The following is a 25011-nucleotide window of genomic DNA, read 5'->3' as shown; positions in this document are numbered from 1 at the left end:
GACACTTAAGGGACACTAAAGTGAAAATAAAAATAAATTTAAACATATGTACCTACTACGTACTAAATTTCAATTTACGATAACTTATTACAAATCATCTTAAAACTCATATAAGTATAGGGAAAATATTTTTATAATGATGCTATTAATAAATTCATATTTATCTAATTGTAGATTATAACAATGTATGTAGCCAAGTATTCCATGTTAATTAACTGTAGTAGTTATTTGAGAACAATACTGATATAAATTTGCAAACTGAAATGTATTAACTAAACATCACATTAAAGATAATCGCGGTAGTATGTATTTATTTTCCATTGTCTGTAGAAGAATGTATAGCGTAATAATTATTGTTGGTCAATAAGCGTGCTCTCTTAGCATAGCTCAAGCTAAGGGGGTTCACACACATGTGGTAACATTTTCGTCTATACTAATATTATAAAGAGGAAAACTTTGTTTCTTTGTTTGATTGTAATGAATAGGTTCAAAAACTACTGGACCGATTTTAAAAATTCTTTCACCATTCGAAAGCTACATTATCCACGAGTAACATAGGCTATATTTTATATGAAATATATTTGATACATAGATTTTGAGGCGGTACAAAGTTTGCCGGGTTAGCTAGTATTATATAAAGAGAAAGTATTTTTCTATTTAAGCAGAAGTCCATTGATATGGATACTTCGTATAGTTGATATCGTTAAGTACGGAGTGCGTTACCAAATATCTCGGCATTACACGATTTGCAGTTCTTACCTACTTCTCTTAAAGAATATGCGCTATCGGTCTCTTGTGGGCTTACCAATAGTAGATACTTTATATGTAATGATTAGTGATCGATAATCAGATTTTGTATTAATTAGCACTGGAAATGAGGTAAAACAGTGTTCTTACGAAAGACATTTCATTGATAAAGTCTAGTCATTTCATTGATAAAGATGAGTCTCAGAATCAGTAGGGCTATAGTCTATCACGTATGCATTATTATTATCACTCATTACGTCAAATATAACAACTTACATACAAATCAATTTGTAATTTGGTAGACTGAAGATTTGAAATACCAAGTCATTTTGCTCTTAGCGACTTCTGAACTGATATGTGCTTAGTTCGTATGCAAGCCTTATACAGCGTTTGCAAGTGAATACAACACACTTGTTCAAACATGAGCCAAACTGTACGAGTGATAGGTCTTTGAACCTCACCGGTGTTTGCGGTTTGTTAAAGTCTTCAGCTTCTTTAAGGTGGTGATAAATAAACTATTGCATCTTTCTTGAACGTAATGTACGGACGTCTGTTCTAACGTAATCCTAAGTGTTATATTTAGTCTTCGTGCCAGACGGTTGATTTTGAAGAATACTTTTCGCAGACCGAATTAAAGCATCCCGTTGGGATAAACATTTATCAATTCATTTTACCGCTTTCTGTTTAAATGTCGATTATTTTGTTTTGACGAACATTCAACATTCGAGTGTTGAATGGACAGTGAAGCGATATAAATAGATTTTCTAGGTGTTTTCATAGCTATTTACGGAGTGCAGTGTTTATATTGCAATTGTTGTATTGAAGCGTTGATTAGCGCAATTGTCACTAATATGCTAATTAACGTCCATAGGTTCGTCTTGTTTTGAAACAGCTTATAGTTTTAGTTATGTAATAATGTTTATTTTAAGATTGTGCTGGACGGAGAACCGGGTATTAATTCTGTTACAGAGCCTCTGCATACTGTAGACATCTATTACTAAATATACGTAGAACCTTTGTCGTAATGTTGATGATAGGTGGCAAGTTTTCCTGAGGTCTACGTTGGTCTCGTCTAAATACACTTACCTTAGTTAATACTTATACCTACCTGTACCTTATCAAGCCCTTTAAATAAGAACACTGCGGCTCTACATAGTTATACCACAGAAATTATAGAAATCTCAGTTAAAGTTTATCTTTAGATGATAAAATAAAACCGGGTAAAATTTATTTGCAGAGGCGAAATATTTTACATTTTGTAAGCAACTTCATCGCAAAAAGAGGTCCTATTGTTTGCGAGAGCCAAGTTCCTGAGACGCAAGTTTGTTTTAATTATTCTCGCTAATATTTGCCTTGGTACAGCTGTTGGCGCTTATCTCATTCTTATCTGTCAAACCTCAGTCAATGCTATGAGGCACGGGCCATGAAAGGGCTCATAATAAGTAAAGCAGGTATTTTTTGTAAAACTTATTGTTTTACCTGTGAAAATATTTTTATTTCCGTCCCATAATTTTGGTCTATAAATATTTGCACCTATCACAGTTGTTTTAGGACTATCATTTTTGTGAAATTGAATTTCATCTAAGCTTTATGATACAACATTTAATACCTCAGAAAATAGGCATGGATTACATAAAGATGCGTGTAACTAGAATTACTTACATCGGACACGTTTGAATCGCTCGTAAATCGTAGGGATTTTATAGAGATGCACCAGCTAAAGAGGGTATAATAACAAATTATACGTAGGTAGATAACGACCGAGTTTTCAGTGCCTAATAGTTACGGTTTAATTTTATATTTAGCATCGGTTAACTGCAATGAGATATTGATGGGTACTTTAGTTCATTTTAAATGCAGTCAAGATTGAATTTATTTTTTTGTTATTTATACCCTTTATTGTTATACCTCTGGACCGTTCGGTTCTCAGAATAAAAAGGTTACTATAGACTACCTCAATGAATTAATACCTTAATAATACCGCAATACCTTAATAAAACTACACGTGCCTTTGAGAAAATATATAGAGAACTCAAGAACAAAATTTTCTTCGCGATGTTCTCAATAGTTGACCAAATGATAATTTCTAATACGTCCTCACTTTGTGCGTCGTTATTACATCTATGATATTATTTATTTATCATGCTCGTTATGTTTATAAAGCTTCCATCACGCAGGTAAGATAATAGTGTCGAAACTGGAATGTTTGTTTGATTCAAAGTGCTCTCAATTTGTGTGTAAGCGTTGATAGCTATTAGTAATTTATGACTGTTAGTGTAGGTACAAACGTTTACTTCCTCGGTTTCGCAAGGCGATATGGGCCACTTGCCTTTGAAACATAAATGTATCATAAATTTGTATGTTTGATGTATGCTTTGCTGTTTGGAACGCTCCGTTTGCTACCTACTAACTACAAGTACTACTACAGATTTGTCGTTGATGGTGTCTTGATAAAATCGGAAATAATGATGTGTTGAACGCGAAACACGATTACAGTCGGTTGTGTGATAAAAAATCTATTTGGAACGAGTGTTCTTTTTTATTTTCTTTGAAGGTAAGGTTTAAATATATTGCAAGATACTTTGCGGGTAAAAGGTATTAGGTACCTATTGCATGTATTTAAATACCCCTTAAATGTCCTAAGATAATTTGTAATTACAGGTGAACACTTTACTCTATTAGAGATGGACTATATATGAATAGCTAGCTGAAATCTAGTCAGCCTCAACCTTCAAAGGTAAGGGGGCAAGAGACATAAGTGGCTATAAAAATCAAGCAGGTACGATGCTCGGCGTGTCGATCGGCACTTAAATCTTACACCCAATAAATGTGCACCTCGGAACGGCACACACCCGTAATTGGTCGTGGTGCACTCGATTCAACTCGCAAACGAGAGCGATCTCAGTGGACATGCTTTTTACGATTCTCATTGGTCCTGTTTAATGATGTGTGACCGCTCGATATCGAGAACAATGAGCTTGTAATTGGATTTGTACAGCGTCGAAAATTACAACGAGGTGAACGAGTGTTTCTACATTAGGTACTTGTGGGCAGTTGGTAAATAACATTCGGTTTTACGTTTATTGTTAAAACCAAACTTAGATTTGTTCTAGGAACAATGACGCTCATCGACCAGGTGGGCTAACATTATTCGGTACCTACCTAATACTAATGCTATACGCATTAGTCAATCAGTTATAATTATCGTTTCCATAGTTTGAAGCTACTAGTTACATAGTTTATTAAGAGTGTTAATGTTAATGTAAATTGACAAATCAATTTATTAAATGTAATTTGCGCATTTGCTGAAAATATGATAAACGCACCAAGCGCAGATCGGGCTGCGCGGGCGCAGGCGCCGCGGGAAGCCTCTGCCCCGCGCGCCGCTCGCCCGCACCCCTGTCGCCCTCACCTTTATTTATATTTATTTACCTTCCCTTCATTCACCGAAGGGCCGCCCTTTCGGCCCTTTTTGTCATACCCGATACAAATATTGTGAAAGGGCTTGCGGTTGGAGTGAATTTATTGTGCTACAATTTGATGTTCCGAGTCCGACGATGAAAAAAAGGTTTTGTGAAAATATGAGCAGCTGAGTTTACGTACATTAACTCTGTGGTCATAAATCACAAATGTTTCATTACACCACAATGTCGTTAGAATTCAAATGACCATAGCATTTAATAAGTTATGTTGTTTCGATTTAAATATACATCTAATCTGTACATTAATAATAGTAATATCTATAAAGCTTCTCAATAATGTATGCAACAGAAGTAAATAATCATCCATAACATATTTTTAAAGCCTAAATCGTTTTAACTGGTAAATGACTATCAGTAAATAATTTCCAGATAAGATTTTATTTATTTAGTACGTAGCTCCACCTTATTATTTATTATCCTTGCCCCATAAGGAAACAATGCAAAGATAAATTGCTACAAATCGTGGAGGCTAAAGATCAAATCTTCACCCCATTTGAACGTAGAGACACGGCGACGTCCATGTGCATCAGTTATCATGATAAATGACGTATTTATTTATCCGACGAGCCTAAATAGCTATGGTAATATTGGTCGTACAAGAGCACAAAAGGTAACAAAACACAAAAGTTGAAAAAGGTAAACCGCGCTATTTACAAAGTGGCTAGCGAGGACCACACAGCCACAATCGAGCCGCGCGTGCGACTCCGCCGCTTCACAATAAAAAAATCATTCCCAACATAGATCTTTTTTTGTTTATAGATCTCGCATTTTGGTGGTGTGATTTGTGACGTTCGGAAATGTTAATAGCACGTCCGATTGATATCCTTTCTATTCCGTTTAGCCATTGTTCGAGCTGGTTAGCCATTCTGATAAGATTTAATCAGTTTGATAGATGCTTTATCTGTGAGTTGAAATGATAGGGTATCGTGCGTTGTTTGAAGATCGCTTCAGAGGAAAACGCGTTGTTTTGTTCATCGATAAGCAGAACCGATTCGCTGTGAAGTGACACAGTTTACGAGTATGTGAAACGTTATTGTAAGCCGGTGAGCGGGTGCGGATTCCCGTAAAAACGCAAATTGTTTAGTACGTACGCGGCGTAGTGCGCGGGTGGTGTTTATGCGATCGGCGCAGGCGTTGACGGACGATGAACACGCGCGCAGTCTTTGACACCGCGCTTATCCGCTACCACTGACCTGAGTTATTTCGGAGCACCAACCGTCGCGTATCATTATTGCTTCCTATTTGCTGTATACCTGTCTAAAATATTAAGATGGATACATTTAAAAATGGAGAACTTGTTGATACTCTAGGATTTAATTTAAAAACCCAATTTGTCTACTACAACACATACCAATTATAGATCTTGTTCAAAACCATTCCAGGTTTTTAAGTTGCCCTAATAAACCCTAATAAATCATGTCTAATTGCTGAAAATTCGCATCAGTTTGCAATATTCCTGAATTCATATTCTCTTAAAACAGTTTTGTTAAACCATTACATTTTTATTAAGTATGCGGTTGCATCAACACTTCCTCCGATCATTACCCGTGGAAGTTCATATGTACATGTTATTAGTTGCCTTTACATAAGTACACACGCGCTACTTTAGGGCACGTCTAATTGAACGTAGGCGCGGCGGCGGGCAGCCTAACCTAATTTACATTAATGCAAACGAGAAGCATTGTTCAGGTGTGAAACACCAGTGTCAACACGAGGCCTCTACTCAAATAGTTTATTAGCTCCACCCAACGCTGGCGGACGGACCTTTGTTACATTGACAACCCTTTACAAGACATGCATACTTAACGCTTAAATATGACTATTCAAGATACCGCACCAAACATAAATAGAATTAGGTATGTGTGCCCGGCAAACATCATATTTTAATGTAACATGTAGGAAGTTATTATAGATCGGTCTTTTCAATGATAAAAGTTTGAATATCTATCTTTTTATGTCAGGTGGTTTTCAACAGTTACAGTTCTAAGACATTGGCATATACCTAATATCAATACGTTATATGACATATCTATTATACAAGATTAATTATATAAAATATATAAATATAATAAAACTTTGGTACATAACAGAATAATAAAAACACATATAGTTGAACACTTGACTGTGTACTGCCTTATTATCTAGGATAATAACTAACTTCATTTCTTTATAGGGATTTTATTAGGGAAGAAGGATGGCATATAACCATAAAAGTTCTTGTTAAGCAAACGGGTTGGGCATGAATTCCTATTTTTGCCAATCTGCATTAGCGTAGCGCTATAGAGTAAGCTTCAGTTAAGCCTGAAAATAAATGGACCTCTTTTATGACTATTGATACGTATGACAACATACATAGATATAGTGAAGGAACGTAATACACGCTACTAGCATTTCAATATGTACATTGTACATTTGTGTATGAGAAGAATTGGTGATATCCCGAACATCGAGGTCGTTGACTGTGGGGCCGCAGGTTGCGGTCGCCTGAAACTCAAGACGCCCGTAGCGGTCGCCGCTTGATCTCGCCACCTTATACTAACATTAGCAATCATCGATTAAAAAATCATTAAATTCAAAGAACAAATTTCTACACGATATACTATTAATATAAACAACTTCGAAGACTACTGAACTATTACCATGAGTTTTTACGTTTCGACAAATATGACTGTTTTGATATTTGTTTACGTATTGGCCCATACTATTTCCAAGTTCTGACTCAATCCACTAGGGGCGCTGATTGGAAATTGTATGGGCAAATACGTAAACAAATACCAAAACAGTCATATTTGTCAAAACGTAAAACTCCTGGTAAGGGTACTGAATCCAATAAATCGTGCAGTATTAGAAAGCTTTATTGTTCCAGATTAACAATTATTATATTTACGTTACAAAAGTTTACAATAAGATATAAAATGATATAATAAGCAACTTGTTCTACTTTAATAATGAAACAATTGAACGAGATTTACGCAAAAACTTGGCGCTTCACATTACATTACTTGCGGATAAAATTCCTACGAGCAGTTTTTTGCTGCATTAGTTATACAACGATGTCGATGACATACTGTTTGAGATGCTTAAAAACCAGCATATAAAATTCCATATGCGACAATTTTAATTGAATCAGATGCCACCGCGTATGACGTCACTTGGAAGACAATGGTCGATCATAAATTATAATGACAATCTGCCACCTCGGAAATTAATCTCCGCATGTCCAGTACCATGTATATCTCGGGGCCTTTCGTAAACATATAAAAAATTACCGATTGAGACTTCGTCGTGCGGCAAAGTGCATTCTTGTGTAAGTTGGTCGAAGGCAATTCGCGGGAACGTGCGAATGTTGGGCTCGTCCGCTGTTATTAACCATCGACTCAGTGACTATTATGACTCCTTATGAATCATATTTTGTTTTGGGATGCGATTTGTAATCAGATTCACGAACATCATTTGTTAACTGGAGGGTTTCCGATAGCGAGCAGATGTTTGCTTGTCTCTTGTCTTTGGTTGACACTCGAGTGAATGAATATTCTTAGCCTCTTTTGTATTTTGCAAGTCTCTTTGCAATTTATTAAATCATTGTTTAACCGTTCATTCATTTAGCTTGTTCTACTCATACGCTTTAATTTGCTGCTTTATAAAATCGATTTTATTTCAACTTTTTATGAATTGGCATTTAAGCAGTCCATCTGATAGGAAGTGATCACTACTATCCAAAGACATCTATAAAAATTCCTATATGATTTAAGCTCTACCTAAGTACGACCATAGATTCAGTAATACCCCTGAGAACTAAGATGAAATGCCGCGTGATTCTCTCTTTAAATCCTAAACCTAATTAGTTTTGTTTATCTTCAGACACCTGTGGTTTTCGGATACATTTTATGTTTTACGTGTATTTTTAGGCTTCTATGGACGAAGTCTGGTCTTGCAAACCGTTGACACGACTGGCCTGTTCCTATTGAAAAGCCCGGTGTGGGCGCCGTTCGTGATTCAATTGTTTACTTTATTACGACCATCAATTTGTATTCACCCATATGGTTCGTTTACACCGGTATCTCAGATTTTATATTCGTAAGGTGAATAATGTGTTTTGTTAGCAGGCATGGAATATAATTTTCGTGTGGATTTCGTAACATTCTTGGAATTCTGCTCTATTTAGCGTGTGTACTATGATCATGATATTTATTTATAGATTTTGAATAATAAGATGTTGTAAAAAATGATGTATATTCATAGTTACATACTCAAATTTTAAGCATTATTTACGTTTATAGATGTAACCCCTGCCGTATGAGCTTATGTTACGTTCTTGAGTTTAGTATTTAAATTCATATGTGTAATATGGCATGACTTTTATCAATATATACTTATGTATAACGAATGTCATATTTACAACTTCTGATGAGCATCATCTAACATGCGCAATATTTTTTCAAAACATCTTTGGCTGTAATGTTCCTTCCCGTTGAGTCACTCGAAACAATCTACTCGTACTCGTTTTCTCATGACGTGTACAAACTAACAGCCATTTAAACACCAACATCGATCCGCCAGATTCCAGCAGTCTACAAACACCGCGAATACTGACCACTTATAAACATTACCACCGACACAAGCTTACACTCGTGAACTGGAGTCGAAGTTATGGCTATAAATATTTATTTTTCTAATAAAATTGCGAGGCTGAGATGAAACGGAAATCTCGGGAAAACTCATGGCCCATTTTGGTTTATAATGTTTTAGTTTCACATACCAAACTAAAAAATATGTATGCGATGAAATTTTGATAAGCTTAAATTTGATTGTTTATTTATGCATTCTTAAAATAAAGTCGATATTTTTAACGTCTGGCAAATGAGGCCACTTCCGTTTAAAAAACCAGAAGCACATGTTAGGCAACTATCTACGTAGCTCACTTACTTCTTACCACCACTAGGCTGATACTAGATTGATGGCACTGCCGTAACATCACGTTTCTCAACTAATATGAGCAATCAGGTCCTTATAATTCGATTATCACATTAGGTAACTGCGACAAGATTATCACCTTAATATTTGTGTTAAGGTAATAAGCTTGCACGTAATATTGTATCTCATCATAAAGTTTTACTAGCTACGGAGGCCCGACGATAAGTTTTATACACAGTGTAAAAGGAATAATAATGCAATAATTCTATTGATGATTAGCTTAACTCTTTATGACTGTATCTGATAATGGTAAGGGCTTTAGTCTAACCTACAGAGTTATTCTTTAATTAGTGATATTTTTGAAGTGTTGAAGGTGAAGTTTTGAGGATTCTAGTCCCTTTCCGGAGGGGTTCAGCCATTAAAATTGATGGTTGACCAGCAAGGCACACTGTAGGCAGTTCGATACTAATATTTTTTTATTCATTATTAAGTTTAAAGTGCGATAGGCGACAAATACAAGTGTTTCGTGAAAGTCAAAGCCACAGAAAAACGTTCATGAAAATCATAGAAGAAAGTATATGAAAAATATAAATTATCAATAATTATCTACGGAATAAACAGACACAAGATCTATTTCATACGACATACGATTGCAGCTTACCTAAATTACCTACATTGAGTGATAAATAAACAATGGTTTCTATCTATTGATAACGATTTATAATCTACGAATAGGTACAATCTCCAAGCGTATTAAAAGATTAATAAGCGAATGCTTAGTAAGCGAAGATTTTCCCTGAAATCTAGTTTGCTTAAATATATGATTCATACAGTTATAACTTACCTACAGTTAAAACATGTAAGTACCTACTTGTATTCAATATGTACTTGTATTTACCTACTTAACGTTTAAAATTATTGACGCCAACTAGGTTGAGGTTTTATAGTTACATTTTTGCTCTTTGACGTGGTTTCAGTTGTTTAAAAATTAAATATAAGTATTTGTTTAGAAAAGATTTCATGAGCATGTAATTGGTTAGTTTACGACACTGTTGTTTATATGAGGTGTACAGCGGACCGAGTTATCGAGCAACATGCTCCGTTGATGTAGAATTAATGCTTGATGCAATTTCGTAGCACTCAACAAACGTCAACAACATGACGATCTACGATTGTTTGCGAATCCATTTTTGTTTTCAAACGCGTCAGTTTCAGACGTTTTGAGCGCTAAACCTATTACAAACGGAATCCACTGGAAAATTTCGGTATTACAGAAGTGGATAACAATTGTAGTGTAGCTGAAATGTATCGGTCTGCGGTTGTAGCCTAACCGCGTATGAAATTTCTCACGAGGCTTACTTTTTCATGTCACCTATTTATACCGTATTAATTTCCTTGCACTTAAGCATATATTAATAGATGTATCTTTTATGAATATTAGGTCAGTAAATCAAGCGGTCACACAATATTTTACATTTAAAGAAGCCACATATATTTAGTTTTATTGCATAATCTGATCCTAATCGTAGCATAATTTTGTCGTTATGCGGTGTCGTAGGTATAATACGAATTTGAGTGTCATAGGTTGCAAGCGGATGTAATAATCAGAAATGCAGATAGGGGCCGTTCAAGTATTACGTAAGCAGATTTATTACAATTATTTACCCCCCATCCCCCTTGTCAGCAAAAGTAAGCAAAGCTCTTACCCCCTCCCCAATGCTTACGTAAACATTTTTCAATATTTAGTTTTTTTTTTAAATTATAATTATAATTAAAAAAAATGCCTAAATGCATTATTTGCGGCAATCCCCGAAAATGCGTTTCGCTTTCAAGTAAAGACAATGTGAGGGTTGCCATTCGTGTAAACAAGTAACAATCTACCGATGACGTAATCATCATCTAGACTCCCCTACCCCCAGGCATCCAAAATAAGCAAAGCAAAGACCCCCCGCCCCCCTAAAAGTGCTTACGTAATACTTGAACGACACCATACCTACGAATTCGTAACTATGACGCTATCAGTAGCACTACCATGAGTTTACAAAAGTATTACTCGCTAGCGACTGCGTAAAATAAATGTATGAAAAATTGTACAGCGCCTCTGGTGGTTACTCGTAGAACTAAATTCCGTAGTGTGAGCCACTCGTAACGTAAAAAACCTATCGAAATCAAATCGCTAGCGAATGTCATTATGATCTATTGCCATACAAATTCAGTCCCATGAGTCATTAATTTGACAGACGTTGTCAAGAAATACCGTAACGATAGTAGTTATGTTATTCACTAGCAAAATGACAATAGTTTTCTATTTACAATTTCTATAGTGGCGTTTCTATGCCAACTCATGGTAGTGCTACAGACATTAAACTCTTTAGTGAATTTACAGTAAGAAGTCGTTTGTATTAGACCGGCTTAAAAAGCAATTTTAATATGACTAGATTTTTCTTGTTATTATGTAGTTTATTTAAGTAAGCGGAGCCGACGCGACGGCAACGTTATTTGGTCTAGCTGCGATTGTTCAGAGAAGAACAATGCTCCACACGGCCAGCGATTAATAAACTAATGGGTTTAATTGTTCTTCAGGGGCACCCAGTATGTTCCCGACGTTATTTTGACTAAGAGTGATCGACTTCGTGCTCTCGATAAGGCACAATTCCTTTTCTTGGTCACATTGTTATTTAAACTATCCCGGAGACTTCCGTCTTTACAAAGATATTATCAGATTGTTCAGTAGCCATGGACACAATTTAGTTAGTTTTGCTCATTTTATATCTTTTAGTCACGTTTCAGACTAAGTTATTTATACAGTTTTAGATAAATTGGTTTTATTGTGTCGGTGTCGTAGGTTTGGTAGGTTGTCGTAGGCCTCCCTTTTCTAAGGACTGTTGAACTTTATTTACAAGGGGTTTTGGCTGGACACACATTTGATTGTAGAGTACCACCTATCACCTTCTACCGCGGTACGCAGGTTATCTTTTCTATGGACTTTAGATATAAAGGCTGTTGGATGCTCTGATTTGGATTGTAGTGTTCTTAAAGTAACACTTTATATCTACATATGTAGGTCAAGAGAAAAATATTATAATCATTGTGAAGACTAAACACAAAGTTCAGATTGTAGACATTTTACAATTTATGATAAATGTTTTTGGGCGTGATTTAAGGTTATTTTATTTCGTTAGTACTTATTATTTGTTGCTATTCTGTTTTCATTTATGCACTGAGACGGAGACTTGTAATTATCGTATAGGATTATTTTGCTGTCCAATGAGACATAATACAAAGTTATTGGTCATTGTTTAACTTCAACGGACGCACCGGTCAGAACATTAAAATACGCGATGCGTTGACCTGAATGCTCTCCAATGTCTGCAAGTGTCCAGCATTGTCCAATATCAATTAACTTTGAAGGTGGTAGAATCCTTTGTGGTTCGACTCCGGCGGCACCACCGCCACACCTATTTCTGCCTAATAACAGCAGTGTTAGGTGCTGCTGTGTTCTGGGTTGAAGGGTGTGGTAAGGGAGACATACTTTTCCGAGGCGTTCCAGCTTAGTCCTCAGGGGTAGCGGCGCATCTGTGGCTAATCTCAGGTAGGAATGTCTAATCCTATCTGGGGTTGATTACAGATATCCATGGGCGGCAGTAGCCACTTACCATCAGGTGGACTGCATGCCCGTCTGCTACTCCTTTATTATAAAAAAAAAACTTGATTTAACTTAAATTCATTGGGGTATTTTTATGCAATGAAAGTAGTTAACAAGCAGATGATGTCGCGGTTTTGATGTGATTGAAGTAGTATACGGAAATGTCGCACATGAGCAAATCCATGCAGCACGGGGTGTTCTACCTCTAACCGATGACATATCACGTTGCTGCTGAGGCCTAAGATGGTCGTACCATATGTAAGTCAACCAGCAATCAAACCCTTCTACTTCAACGCAAGAATTACCTACTTTACGCTAAAAATAGACGTGGTGATACCTTGGAAAGACTAATATTCGAGTTACTTGTTCTACCACCGAGTCAATAATTAATATGTCATCTTTACGGCCCTTAGACACTTATCATATATGAGAGCAGGAGGTATTATCGAAAAATTACCACACTGATACCATAGATTAGTAAAGATACTTCGCCGCCTTGAAATTGAATGAAGCCACAAATGGCTTATTAGTAAGTTTTTTTTTAATTCTTGACAAATAAAAACATTTTTAGAGAAAATTTACGAATAAATAACTAATACTGCGTAATTTAATAAATAATATTTTAGGGACATTTTAGCACGGAGACGTGGCAAAACTTTTTTACGCAACTATTTCAATTCTCAAAACTGGGTACATTTTCTTGTTAGAAGTGAGTAATCTTTACTAATCTATGACTGATACCTACAAAGTCTTATAGGGTGAGTAGGAACCCTTAGGTAATTAGCATTATCCCTTCGTAAAGGTACATTAATAATAACGTAAATCAATTGTATTTACCTACTTGTGCAAATAATATTTACGATTGATCAATTAGAAGAATATAAACCTTACGTGACCCGTAGTAGTTCAATGTCATTTGATGTTAATTTTCGCACACCTTAGTTAAGTAAACAGCACAAAGAGTATGCATAAGAGGCCTAAATCTAACTTGCTAGTGTTTTATAAATTACAGCTTAACACTTTACACAAAATTCTTGAACAAATATGTAAAACATCAACGAAAACATTTTCATGTATATTACTTTAAATATGTGTGTGGTATTTGCAAAGACCTTAATAAATGAAATACTTATATATAAATCACAATAATCATACACATCATAAGTAAGGTTTCAAAGGTCTTGGATTATTACTGATGAATGACGCAAGACGTAGCGGTTTCAGAACCTTCATTGTTACGTTACGCCGCGGTGTCACTCGCGACCGACTCAACGCGTGCAAGGATAAAGTCGTTAAACTAGGTTCTCAAATGTTAGATGGGCGACTAACCTACAGATGAACCCAAGTCGAGTTGCCCCGGTTAATGACATTGCGAAGGTCAGACGACAATCACTTCGCGGAAAACCAGATTCCTGAAGGGCAATTAGTAGGACAATTATTACATACTGCGGAGAAGCTTTTGTAATGCCGCCCTCGTTTACTCTTTCACTGAACTACCTGAAACGATATTTACATAATTACATCGAAAATGTCAAATTGTATCATTTCGTGTTTTTCCGTAAGCTAAAATATCGAAAAAGGGCGTGATCGCATTAAACGTTTCAAGATCGCATATTATTCTTAATCGCAGCGTTTGGAGGCAATAAATTATAGTGTCGGAACACAAAAGATGGCATTGTGAAGTCGACACGGCGACGTTCGATAACGATCACGCGGCGGGACCGGCGCGGTCGCCGCTCCTCCTGCACAACTACGCTAATCCTTCAAATTATACACTCGACATGCCATTATACTATCTACAGTATCCAGGTTCCATCCCTGATAAATGCTCATGAATAACAATGTCACATCTACCAACGATGGTTTTTATTTATGAGCGACATCGCTTAACTTTTCATTCTGGGATGATCCTTATTTTTTTGCGCGTACAAAAATTACGCGTAGGAAGATGAGAGTATGTTTTATTGACGTCTCGCTAACCATGAAAGAAATTAAAAGTGCAACAGTTTAGACAACAAGCTGTCGTATTTGCCTGGCGCTGTTTTACGTCCAATTAATTTAAATAATAGCTGCCTCGCAGTCTACCTGCGTGCCATGGCCCTTTTCTCGAATCGATATACCTATATAATATGAGCTGTTTTGACTCATTCCAAATGACAAGCGTGCGCTCACAAATTAGCGTTTTTTCGGACTCTTGTGAACAAATAAAAATATGTGGTACCTAGTATAGTTATGATAATTATGTACGAATATTAATAATATGTACACTGAGTAAGCGTAAGTAAGCTTTATTTATGCCAATGGGCCTAGAATCGTAAATTATGTTGAAAATTATTAGTGGATCTCTATAGATCTTAAAATAAATAATGACATAAACGACACCGGTCGTAGTTATAAGTACTTAAAACTTTGAAATTGCGCTTCAAATTATTTTCCAATACCTGTTATATTTGATTTAACCTCCATTTGTTTATCATAAAATCGAGATGTCTTTTATTTGTATATGGGATTTCTGTAGTTATTTTCATCATTACCTCGTGTAATGTGTAGGTATGTGCGCCAGGTAAGTATTTGATATTGACACAGCATAAACATAGATGTACCAACAAAAACTTTTTTGCACTCATCTTTCTTAAATATCTATATGATTTAAACGCTAAACGATGCAAATGATATGTATTATCGGTATCGTACATTAAATAGTCATTTAATCATAGCATGTGCCTTTCGACAGGATTGAAATTCCCTGAACTTTAAAAAAGCATATCTTAAAAGTGAGTTGATCGTTTAGAGGTCGCTCATTGTGTTCGCCAAGGGGGACATTTGTCTACTACTTATTATTTTGGGCCGGTTTTTTTATGTAGATACCTGCCTACATGGCGCCTAGCTATTCATATTCAAATTGGAAGTTTGTGTTGAGTAATATTCAACATTTATAGATGCAATTGTGTAATCCGATCGCTCGGGTGTTATGTTTGAATGGCTCCACATGTTGAGTCAAAAGTGACATGAATTTGAACTTGACTTTATTAATTCTCGTTCAATTACAATCTAATATTTCATAGGTATCTATTAAACGTGCGCCGTTTACGTGTAGGTATATGATTTTCAAGAATATTCGTTGATCTTTTTTTCTTAGCTACATTGTTGAAGAGTGAGTGTACGGTACCTGTTTCCGACCAATAGAATCTACATAAAATGTTTGACGCGGTATCATGGCGAAGGCCGAGTGTGCCTACCCCGCTGGGGCAGAGCTGGGTCATCCAGCTTATTCATTAGCGCAATGTTCCTCCCACCGCACCGCTTATTTTATTTTATTTATGGCCGACGAGCCGAGGTGAGACCCCAATTTCGCATGCGCCTGTGGCTTGATAATTATAGCCTAGCCGCAGCTAAAAAAAGACGCCATTTAAAAACGCAACCTTCTGCCCGACCACTCTGCATCGGACATGTGGGAAATGATTATTAACAATAGTTTATATTATGTACCTTATGTTTTATTTTATACCCGAGATGAGCTTTATGTATAGTGGATGATAAATTGCAGGTATCGAATATTTAAAAGATTTTGTTAAATTCTTATATATATATATATATATATATATATATATATATGTATAGATTTATTTTTATTCTATGTTCCTATTACTATATTTAAGTTATTAATTTTAATGTAAAATATATAACAATATTATTTATACATTGAGTAGGTACAAGAATGATAAAACTATATAGTTTGCCTTTACGTAATAATTTGCAATAAATAAAGTTTTGTAGACAATTTAAACAGGTGTAAAAATATATAAATTATTCATTCTGTAATAATCGAGATGATACAGTAGATATGTACACCCACATGTATCTACACTAAACACAAAGTAAAGTGACGCAAGAAGGTCAACCGAAGGGACGCGGTGGCAAAAAGCTCTCCCATGTCCGTGATGTTCAGATAACCTTAAACTGAGCATTTGTTATCCTTATCTCGTGTTTGAGCGTGGCTAATGTGGCTGGAGGCAGATACTCGATCGATTTATGTCGCCTGCCTGGCACCCACGACAAATTGATAATTAATTTTCGACGGGCGCTTTTGATCACACCGAGGCATTTGCGGGAATGCGATGTGCTGAATTCGACTACCGTTAAGGGTTTAGCGGGAAAGTTTTTGCATGTTTGTCTCGTTGACCAATTAATGCGGAATTCTCATTAAAATATGCATTTTGTTTTTCCTTTTAAGTATGTATGTGCACTTCTAATTAAAATAAATGAATTAAGGGCACATTAAAAAGATGCGCGTAATTGAAATAAACCTTAACGTTAGATAATTATGCATAAAAGATTTTCAATTTTAAAGAAATGGCTGTAGCAAAGACGCAATCGTTTATGGGTTACAGATACTCAATAGGTCTATTGAATATAAGCATGAGACTGGAGAGATAAATTCCATAAATGATAGGCTCTTTCAACGCATAAAATTTAAATGCTTACGTTTAGAAAATCATCTTCTATTTTATTTCAAGACAGACGCGCTGCAGTAATGGATAGTGTTGTTAAACGTTTAGCAATAGAATGAATGAGTATAGAAAATCTATTACTTACTTATTATTATAATAATTTATTTATTTTTATAATTTATTTACGTATATTTTTTATTTGTTGTTATAAAGTATTCTTATTCTTGACTGTGTTATGAAATTTGAAATGTACTTAAATTTCACACTAATGTTTATGTATGTATTTCGCATATATTTATTTGATATACAAATGTGTTTGTAATCTTTTAAAATAATAATGTTCAATGAGAGAGGAAAATTCCAATTAATACTTTATAAAAAGTATTATCATGCAGTTGGAATACTGTTTGATAATTTGTAAAGAATAATAATTTATTTAATTAAAAATTATATTACTTATGATTTAATATTAAAAAGATAAATATATCTACGTTATAACAAACACAGTGAAGTAAAAATTGTACGTAGGTACCAGTTTCGAATTAGTTCAGTTGGAGACCGATACCGCAGAATTCCGTAAAAGTAGTCACGTGGAAACGACCACAATATTATTACTACAGTCCCATGTCACTTTGTCTCTTTAATATATCATTAATCTGTTGGAAGCGCGTTACTATATGTAAGCTAATATTCTGAAGGACTTTTCAAACCTTTGCTGTTCTAAAATTTGCTTTCTCGGTATTGTTATTTATATATGGTCCAAAATTCCCTGATTGTCATCCCATTGACAGCATTTCTAGATGGGCGACTACCTTCACAAAAACGATTCACTCCTCATCGGGTAATTTCATCAAATTACTGGAGATATCAGTTTTGATTTGGGTACAGAAAACAATACAAGACCTTTTGTGTAATATGATAGGGGGCGCTGGCGCAGTATTGACAATGGGAACTTGGTCGAATTGTTCAATTAAAAGATTGACTGTCACCTTACATTCCGTTCTCTGCATGTTCTATATTTTGACAAGATACGAATTGGCCATGTCTACGCTTCCTACTCCTTTATAAGTTTACATAAAATTTTATTTGAACTATTATTTGAGATAAGAATTTAAAATTAACATCGGATGTCGAATAATTGCAGGTTTGTAATTGTATTTAAGGCTGTATATTTTTCTCAATTTAAAATGTTTATTGCTAGTCACTTAATTTCCTTCACTTCACAATGAAATGATATTCAAGATCTGAAGAAGCTGAAATTTGGTATGTAGAGCTTTTTGAGGGCAATAAGTGTAACTAGTAGACAAAAAATAAATATTATTACTCGGCCTAGTCGCTAATTGCATTCCTAAATACCGTAACCGAAGACGAGCCAGCTCTGTCCAAAATTTATAAAATGAATAAAAACAATGTCTTATCAAACACTTAAGCCTCAGTAGTCATTTCACACTGACTATTTAAAAAACAACAAGGTGTGTGTCATAAAAATATGTGTCGAGCGACACGTCGCCACACAGCGCATCTCGTAAACGGCTCTTTAATCCTTTAAAACAATGCTAATGGATCTACGTTAAAGTCGGCCGCCTTAAGTCCTGTCAGCGTATTATAAATTCGACCGATCGTCTTAACGCTTCGCTCGCCACCAATAAAGTTGACACTAAATTGAACTCTTTTATTTCTCATCTACCCAAAATCACAAAATTGTAAATAAATATTTTATTATACGCGTTCACTGGACGCATTTTAGTGTGAGCGATGAACACGGGTTCACGTCAAAACATCTTTATCGGGTTATTTGTCTTATAAAATATTATCGAGAGGCACTTCGGGACCGTCAGCAAAAGAGGACGTATAGTGTGATCCGTGTGCGATTGTTGACTTTACGCCCACGATGATGTGGTCACTTCTCTTTGGGGCGAGGGATAAACAATAAAAGCGGCGATTACGAGTCAGTGTTGTAACCAATATAGTTTATTATTCTTAGGAGAAGATGTTTTGACGAGAGGCGCCCAGCGTCGTTTGGTCTCGAAGCATACCGGCAGACCGTACCGGCGGCGGAGATTAGTGCGCAAGTCGCGCAACAGGCCGTACCAAACGCGGCGCGACAGCTGGAATTATGAAGCTCTGATATGCTGATAAATCAATAACTCATTTTATACGATAGTAGTTAAGAGTTACACACTTCGGTGATCTTTATTTTATCTTACGTCGTAATAAAGTGTGTTTACTATATAAATTAAATAATTTACTTAATTTAAAATGAAGTATTAGTGAAGCGTCATTCCATGCGTGTCTACATGTTTACAATGTACGCATGCTACCGCATGATAGTTAAAACAAGGCACATAAAGTAAAAGCTCGCAACCGGTTGCGTCGGAAAAGGCGGGCGTCGTCGCCTCCCGCAATCACGTACTTGTCGCGTTTTCATCACCTGCTCCGCTAAAAGTGACGTAATTACGGATGCAAATCGATCAACAGCAGTTATCGGCTCGACGAGGGTTGACGCAGTAAATTAGCACGATACGCCAGTTAATGTTTATAGCCTTCCGCGCGTGATTTAGCGGAGAGGATAATTACGAGCGGCGGTTGGAGCTTACCTTATGTTTAAAAAAAATAATTATAGAGCTTTATAAACACTCCGTGGTTAACACGGAAAAGCGAAGCTGTTGAATTTCGTTTAAGTTCGAGCGATGGGACTATCCAGTTAACTAAAAAATGAAGGATAGGAGAGGATCCATGTCGGAAACGTGGATTCCATCGCTCATACGCATGACTTGCAAGTTGCAACTAGTGGGCATGCTCTCATTGACTCCGCCATTGACCCCCGCGTTAGCGATCATGATAATATAAATAATACATTCTCATGCTTCCCGTGGGTATTGACAATTGAAAACATTCAGTATCATAATGAAAAACATTACCTTAACAGATCGGCCCCGGAGGAGCGGCTAACAATTGCAGTAAGCAATATTTCAATGGAATATCGAGTCTTCGATTTGTTGGCGCAAAAAATTGACTTACAATAACTGTGTACACCTGTATTAAAATCTGTTATTCATCCCTTTTTTCTTATTAGTAAAATGTATTTGCATCCTAAGTATATTATAGGTACTATTCCTTCTTTATCCACACAAGTAAGCCTCTCAAACACAGGTAGAGACAAAATTACAAAGATAGTTTGGGTGAATGAAGTGTAACTTTTTATTAACAGATGCCCATAACTCCAGCAAACAACGTATCGGTGTCTTATTTCAAAAGTTTTTTACCAAGTGAAAGGCGCCCGAGTCTCCTTAAAAACCTTGTAGACTATTTCCGTTAGCATATCATGTGTACGTTACCTTAATGAGAAATACAAACTAAAATTGCAATTACATTATATTCTGTATAAGAAATTCGTACTAAAACTTTGCAGACTGACATACTGTCACTATTTGTTTATTTCATGATTTTTGAAAAGTTACTTTATTTTAAGTAAAGTGAGCGTATGAGGTAAGACTGATTTGTTGTTTCATGGCACCACCTTTATACCTATCAGCCAAATAACAACAAAGTTTCGCCCTGTGGGTCTCTAATTTGTAGGACGTAAAGAAGAGACAGTAATACGAGGTGTTTCAAGAGTTATCAGAGGTAGCAACGAATCCGTTATCGACTTCAGATAGGACTCTAATCCTGAATGTTCACTAAAAACAGTTGACTTACCATCAGATGGACTGCTTGTTAAGTACCTCCGTAATAAAAACGGCACCGAGTTGTATCGAAGTGGTTATTTTCCGTTAACAAACAGTATGTATTACAAACACAAATGATGCATGTATCGGTGCATATTTGTGACGTGTTCGACAGCTTGTGACACTAGCGATCACTGTATGCGGCAAATGTTTGTGCTGTGTAGACAAAATATAAATTGACAGTAAACATCAACGTCTTTGTACGCCTGCATAATTTACTTGCGACATTCAATGTTTGAATACTGAATACATGTAATTATATACAATATCTGTTAAAATGTGTGTAAGGAAGTGCTTTGAAACTAATAGGTACTTATGTTCATTAACGTTTTTTAAAGTTATGAAAATTAATTCGTAATGGAAAACTATTAAGTAGGTATATAGATAGGGATATATATTTTTCATTAGATATCAACTAAATAATTTTCAAATAAAATGTATTTATGAAATGAAAATTAATTAATGTGTAATACAGTATACGTGTTTTAATTAGCGTCTAATGCTAGTAACAAAGTGTAATGGATCGTTGTTATAGCAAAAGAGTCTTAGGTATTGAATATTGATGTTAGCATCAAATCTCCCAAAACACGTCTTTTTGGGTCTTTATTACCGCCGGTCTAAAAAACGATAATTCACAAGTAATTTTCTCAGCTAAACATTTAAAAATAAAAACAATATTCATATAGAAAACGCGTCTTATAAAAATCAAAAAGCTATTATAATATCGTGTTTGCAAGCATCAGATAAATGGAAAGGGATATGTATACGTTAACTACATATTATTATTAGATGACTTCGCCTAATGTAAAATGTGAGCGGCTGAATACAAAAAACTGCACTTCAACTATTTGTTGTGGTTTCGACAAAAACAAAAAATGGAACATCAAAAACCAGTCAGCATTGGTCGGTGCTTTTCGACTTCTGGCCTTATACAAAAAACGATGTGTTAAGGAATGTAAAGAGCCATTTAATTATCCTAATATATTGTTATGGTCACAGAGGGAGGTGGTTATAAATTAGCGGTGGAGTTCCGCTGAGTCAACGTGGCAAATGTCGCCTCCTAGTAAATATGTAGAACTATGGAATGCCCTTTAATATTCCTATAAAGAACATAACGTAAAACTATCTGAAACCGGACTTTTGATTACTATATACTTTGTTAAGACTGTATTACTAGACGGAATTAAGTTATAAATGAAAACTGGAGTTACAAATCTCAATAAAAATGCAGGTGGCTAATTTTAAGAATAACTAAAAAAATTACAACATTTAAGATGTTTTATGCCAATTGACGATAATGTATAACAGATGATAAATGTTAACCATGGTTTAAAATATAGATTTAGAGCGACTAAACTGTTCAGTAATGTATGCGAGAGCTGCATGGCATGCGAGATAGCGCTGCGTACTACAGCGCTCATGCGTTCTCACGTTACTGCACCCGCTGCTTCAGTGCGATGATCCTCCGCGTTTTTATTCCATTTTTGCCTCAATTCCTTGGAGCGGCCTTCATTATGCGTCCGCAACTGCCTTAGTCGCCACCGGTTCAGGTAGCTTTGCGTTTTACTTTAAAACTTGACCTTAGGTATCCGACACGCTGTTTAAAATATCAATAACGTTTGATATGAGGTTTTGATGTGCTTTAATTTGATAATTTGCAGAAACAAGCTTAATTGGTATGAATAGCTGGTTTAATGTTGAAGTTTATCGAATGTAGGAGCGTATTTCTTCGATGATAATCGTGATATTAGGACGTGTAGGTATGGTGGCGGGACAGGCCGAGGTGTCAGAGGGAGGCGTCCCGCCGCGCTGGTACATTGTGATCGACAGCTTGTTTACTAAAAATATGCATAATGAATTTATAATGGCCCGCCCGGCTGTCGCGTCTCCTCTTCTTGTCGGCTCGAACCTCACTTGAGTATATTATATTCACTTGCTGGCACCTCAATAAATACCAGGTGAGCATGCTCTACAATCGATATCGTGGTTACGTATGCAAATTATATTGAATCAAGATTTCTGGCTTAGCTTTAGGTACAACACAGGTTTATACAAACGATACATAGGTATAAAAATAACTTAGACGCAGGTCAAGAAATAAAACATAAGACATGATTTACGTGATCGAAAAAATGTAAAAAATACTTGTAACTTGATGAAGTAGAAGTAAAGTCCATACCACTTGTGAGTATATTTAAAAAAAAGCTTAATTTACAGGCAGTATGGGTGTGAGAGCCTAATTGCGCCACCGCCGTGTTCCCACGTTAAAGTGCACGTCGTGTTTGAATATACATTTAGCATTCGATTGTTTTAGTGCGCGCTGAGACGTCTGCAGGGAGCAAACATTGAACATCCCGCTGCCTTCACTCAGCGTCTGTTTCTCTGTTTAATCGATCAGTAATCTTGACCAGAGATTACATTCGATTTACAGTTACATTGCTTGGTTTATCAGTATTGCTCAGTCATTTTAGGTATCGTCTCAACAATATGTTTCTAAACATTTGCTAAGTAAGCAGCTTAATGTTATGAAGCGTTTAAATTCTTTCAAGTCGAACCAAACTTTAAACATCTGCAAGTCGAAGCCATGAAGAATCAGGAATTAGTTTGCAAAATAGAGAATGTTTAAATCGTCACAACTCTTTATTAAGTGGTCGAAGATTCGTAGAAATAATTATGTACGGTACTTCAAATATCTGGTACATTGAATACAAACAGCCCGTCGTCCAAGCGGGGCGCCCGTCTTCGCGATTCGTTACGTCAATCTCTAATTTTTTCTCTATAAAATCTGCATAGAGTGAGTTGACATTGCGACACAAAGCGTCATGCGGAGCGTGCAGTATTGTCCGTATTCTTTATAAATATTTTGACATTTCCTTTATTTGTCCCACAAGTTATTTCACAAATAGAATCGTGTCGAGCCCTTTGTGCGGTGTGTTTTAATTTGATTTATTCTTTCACGGCAAAATGTCTGACATCCTGCGCCGTCCGTTCGTGAGGCGGCGGCGTTTGTCAATTTGTTAGCACGTCTATTGGTATTTTCCTTAGTAGGTGCAAACAAAATCTTGCATGTCTTTAAAAGATAGACATTCTTAAATGTATGTTTTTGGATGGGAAAACGACGGACACTTATCTACACAGCTATTAGTTGGTCACTGCGAATTTCATTGCAAATATTTGCTACGAATCATAAAGATTATCTACGTTAAATGGAAGTTAATATGCCAAGTTATAATTTGCATTCAATACCTATCTCACTTCATGAATAAGTAAAGTAAACATAATAATTTAGTAAGTAGGTATGTAAATACACAACCAAGTAACCGATACAGAAACTGCAGGTAAACCTATATAAACTTATTCAACTTGTCAGATGTCCAGACGAGAAGTCGATATCCTTTATAAATTATTCATATATTCGAATAGATAAACGAAATTAAGAATGATTTTACAGTTATGAATATGTAAATTGTGAAAAAATCAAAAGTTTTACGTTATAAAATACTATAAATAAAAAGTAGGTAAATGATTACACATTGTTATGGGATGACGAAAGGCAGTTATTTATAGCGACACAAGCAATTATTAACAGTCAATTTTAATCAATTTCAGCGATGTAAAGAGAAATTGAACACGCTGGCGATCAGCGTGATGAACCAGTGGCCAGGAGTGCGGCTGCGGGTCATCGAGGGCTGGGACGAGGAGAACTCGCACCTGGACAAGTCGCTGCACTACGAAGGGCGGGCGGTGGACCTCACCACCAGCGACCGGGACCGCAGCAAGTACGGCATGCTGGCGCGCCTCGCGGTCGAAGCGGGCTTCGACTGGGTCTTCTACGAGAGCCGCTCCTACATTCACTGCTCAGTTAAAACAGGTGTGCTTTTGTTTTCACTTTCCATATAGTATTAATGATTTTTATTTCCGAAGTATCTATGGTTTTATTGCGGAAGCTTTACTGTCCCACTATTTAAATATAACAGAATTTACTAAATAACTAATATATACTAATTACAATCCTGCAAAACATTAAATGAGAGAGCTGTGAA

The 25011-nt window shown here is 35.9% G+C and overlaps 1 protein-coding gene across 1 annotated transcript in view; it reads left to right on the top strand.

Annotated features, from left to right (window-relative positions):
• The window catches only part of hh (hedgehog signaling protein), a 41808-nt gene that overhangs the window by 5200 nt on the left and 11597 nt on the right, over window positions 1-25011 (top strand). The window contains exon 2 of the mRNA XM_073083318.1: window positions 24578-24839. Within this exon, the coding sequence (XP_072939419.1) occupies window positions 24578-24839 (262 nt within the window). The remainder of the gene's footprint in view (window positions 1-24577; window positions 24840-25011) is intronic.

Source organism: Epargyreus clarus, unplaced genomic scaffold (assembly GCF_041222505.1).
Source record: "Epargyreus clarus isolate Ecla_fem2 unplaced genomic scaffold, WU_Ecla_fem_2.2 ptg000019l, whole genome shotgun sequence".
In the NCBI taxonomy this organism is placed as follows: domain Eukaryota; kingdom Metazoa; phylum Arthropoda; class Insecta; order Lepidoptera; family Hesperiidae; genus Epargyreus; species Epargyreus clarus.
This window is presented reverse-complemented; position numbering and strand designations above follow the sequence as displayed.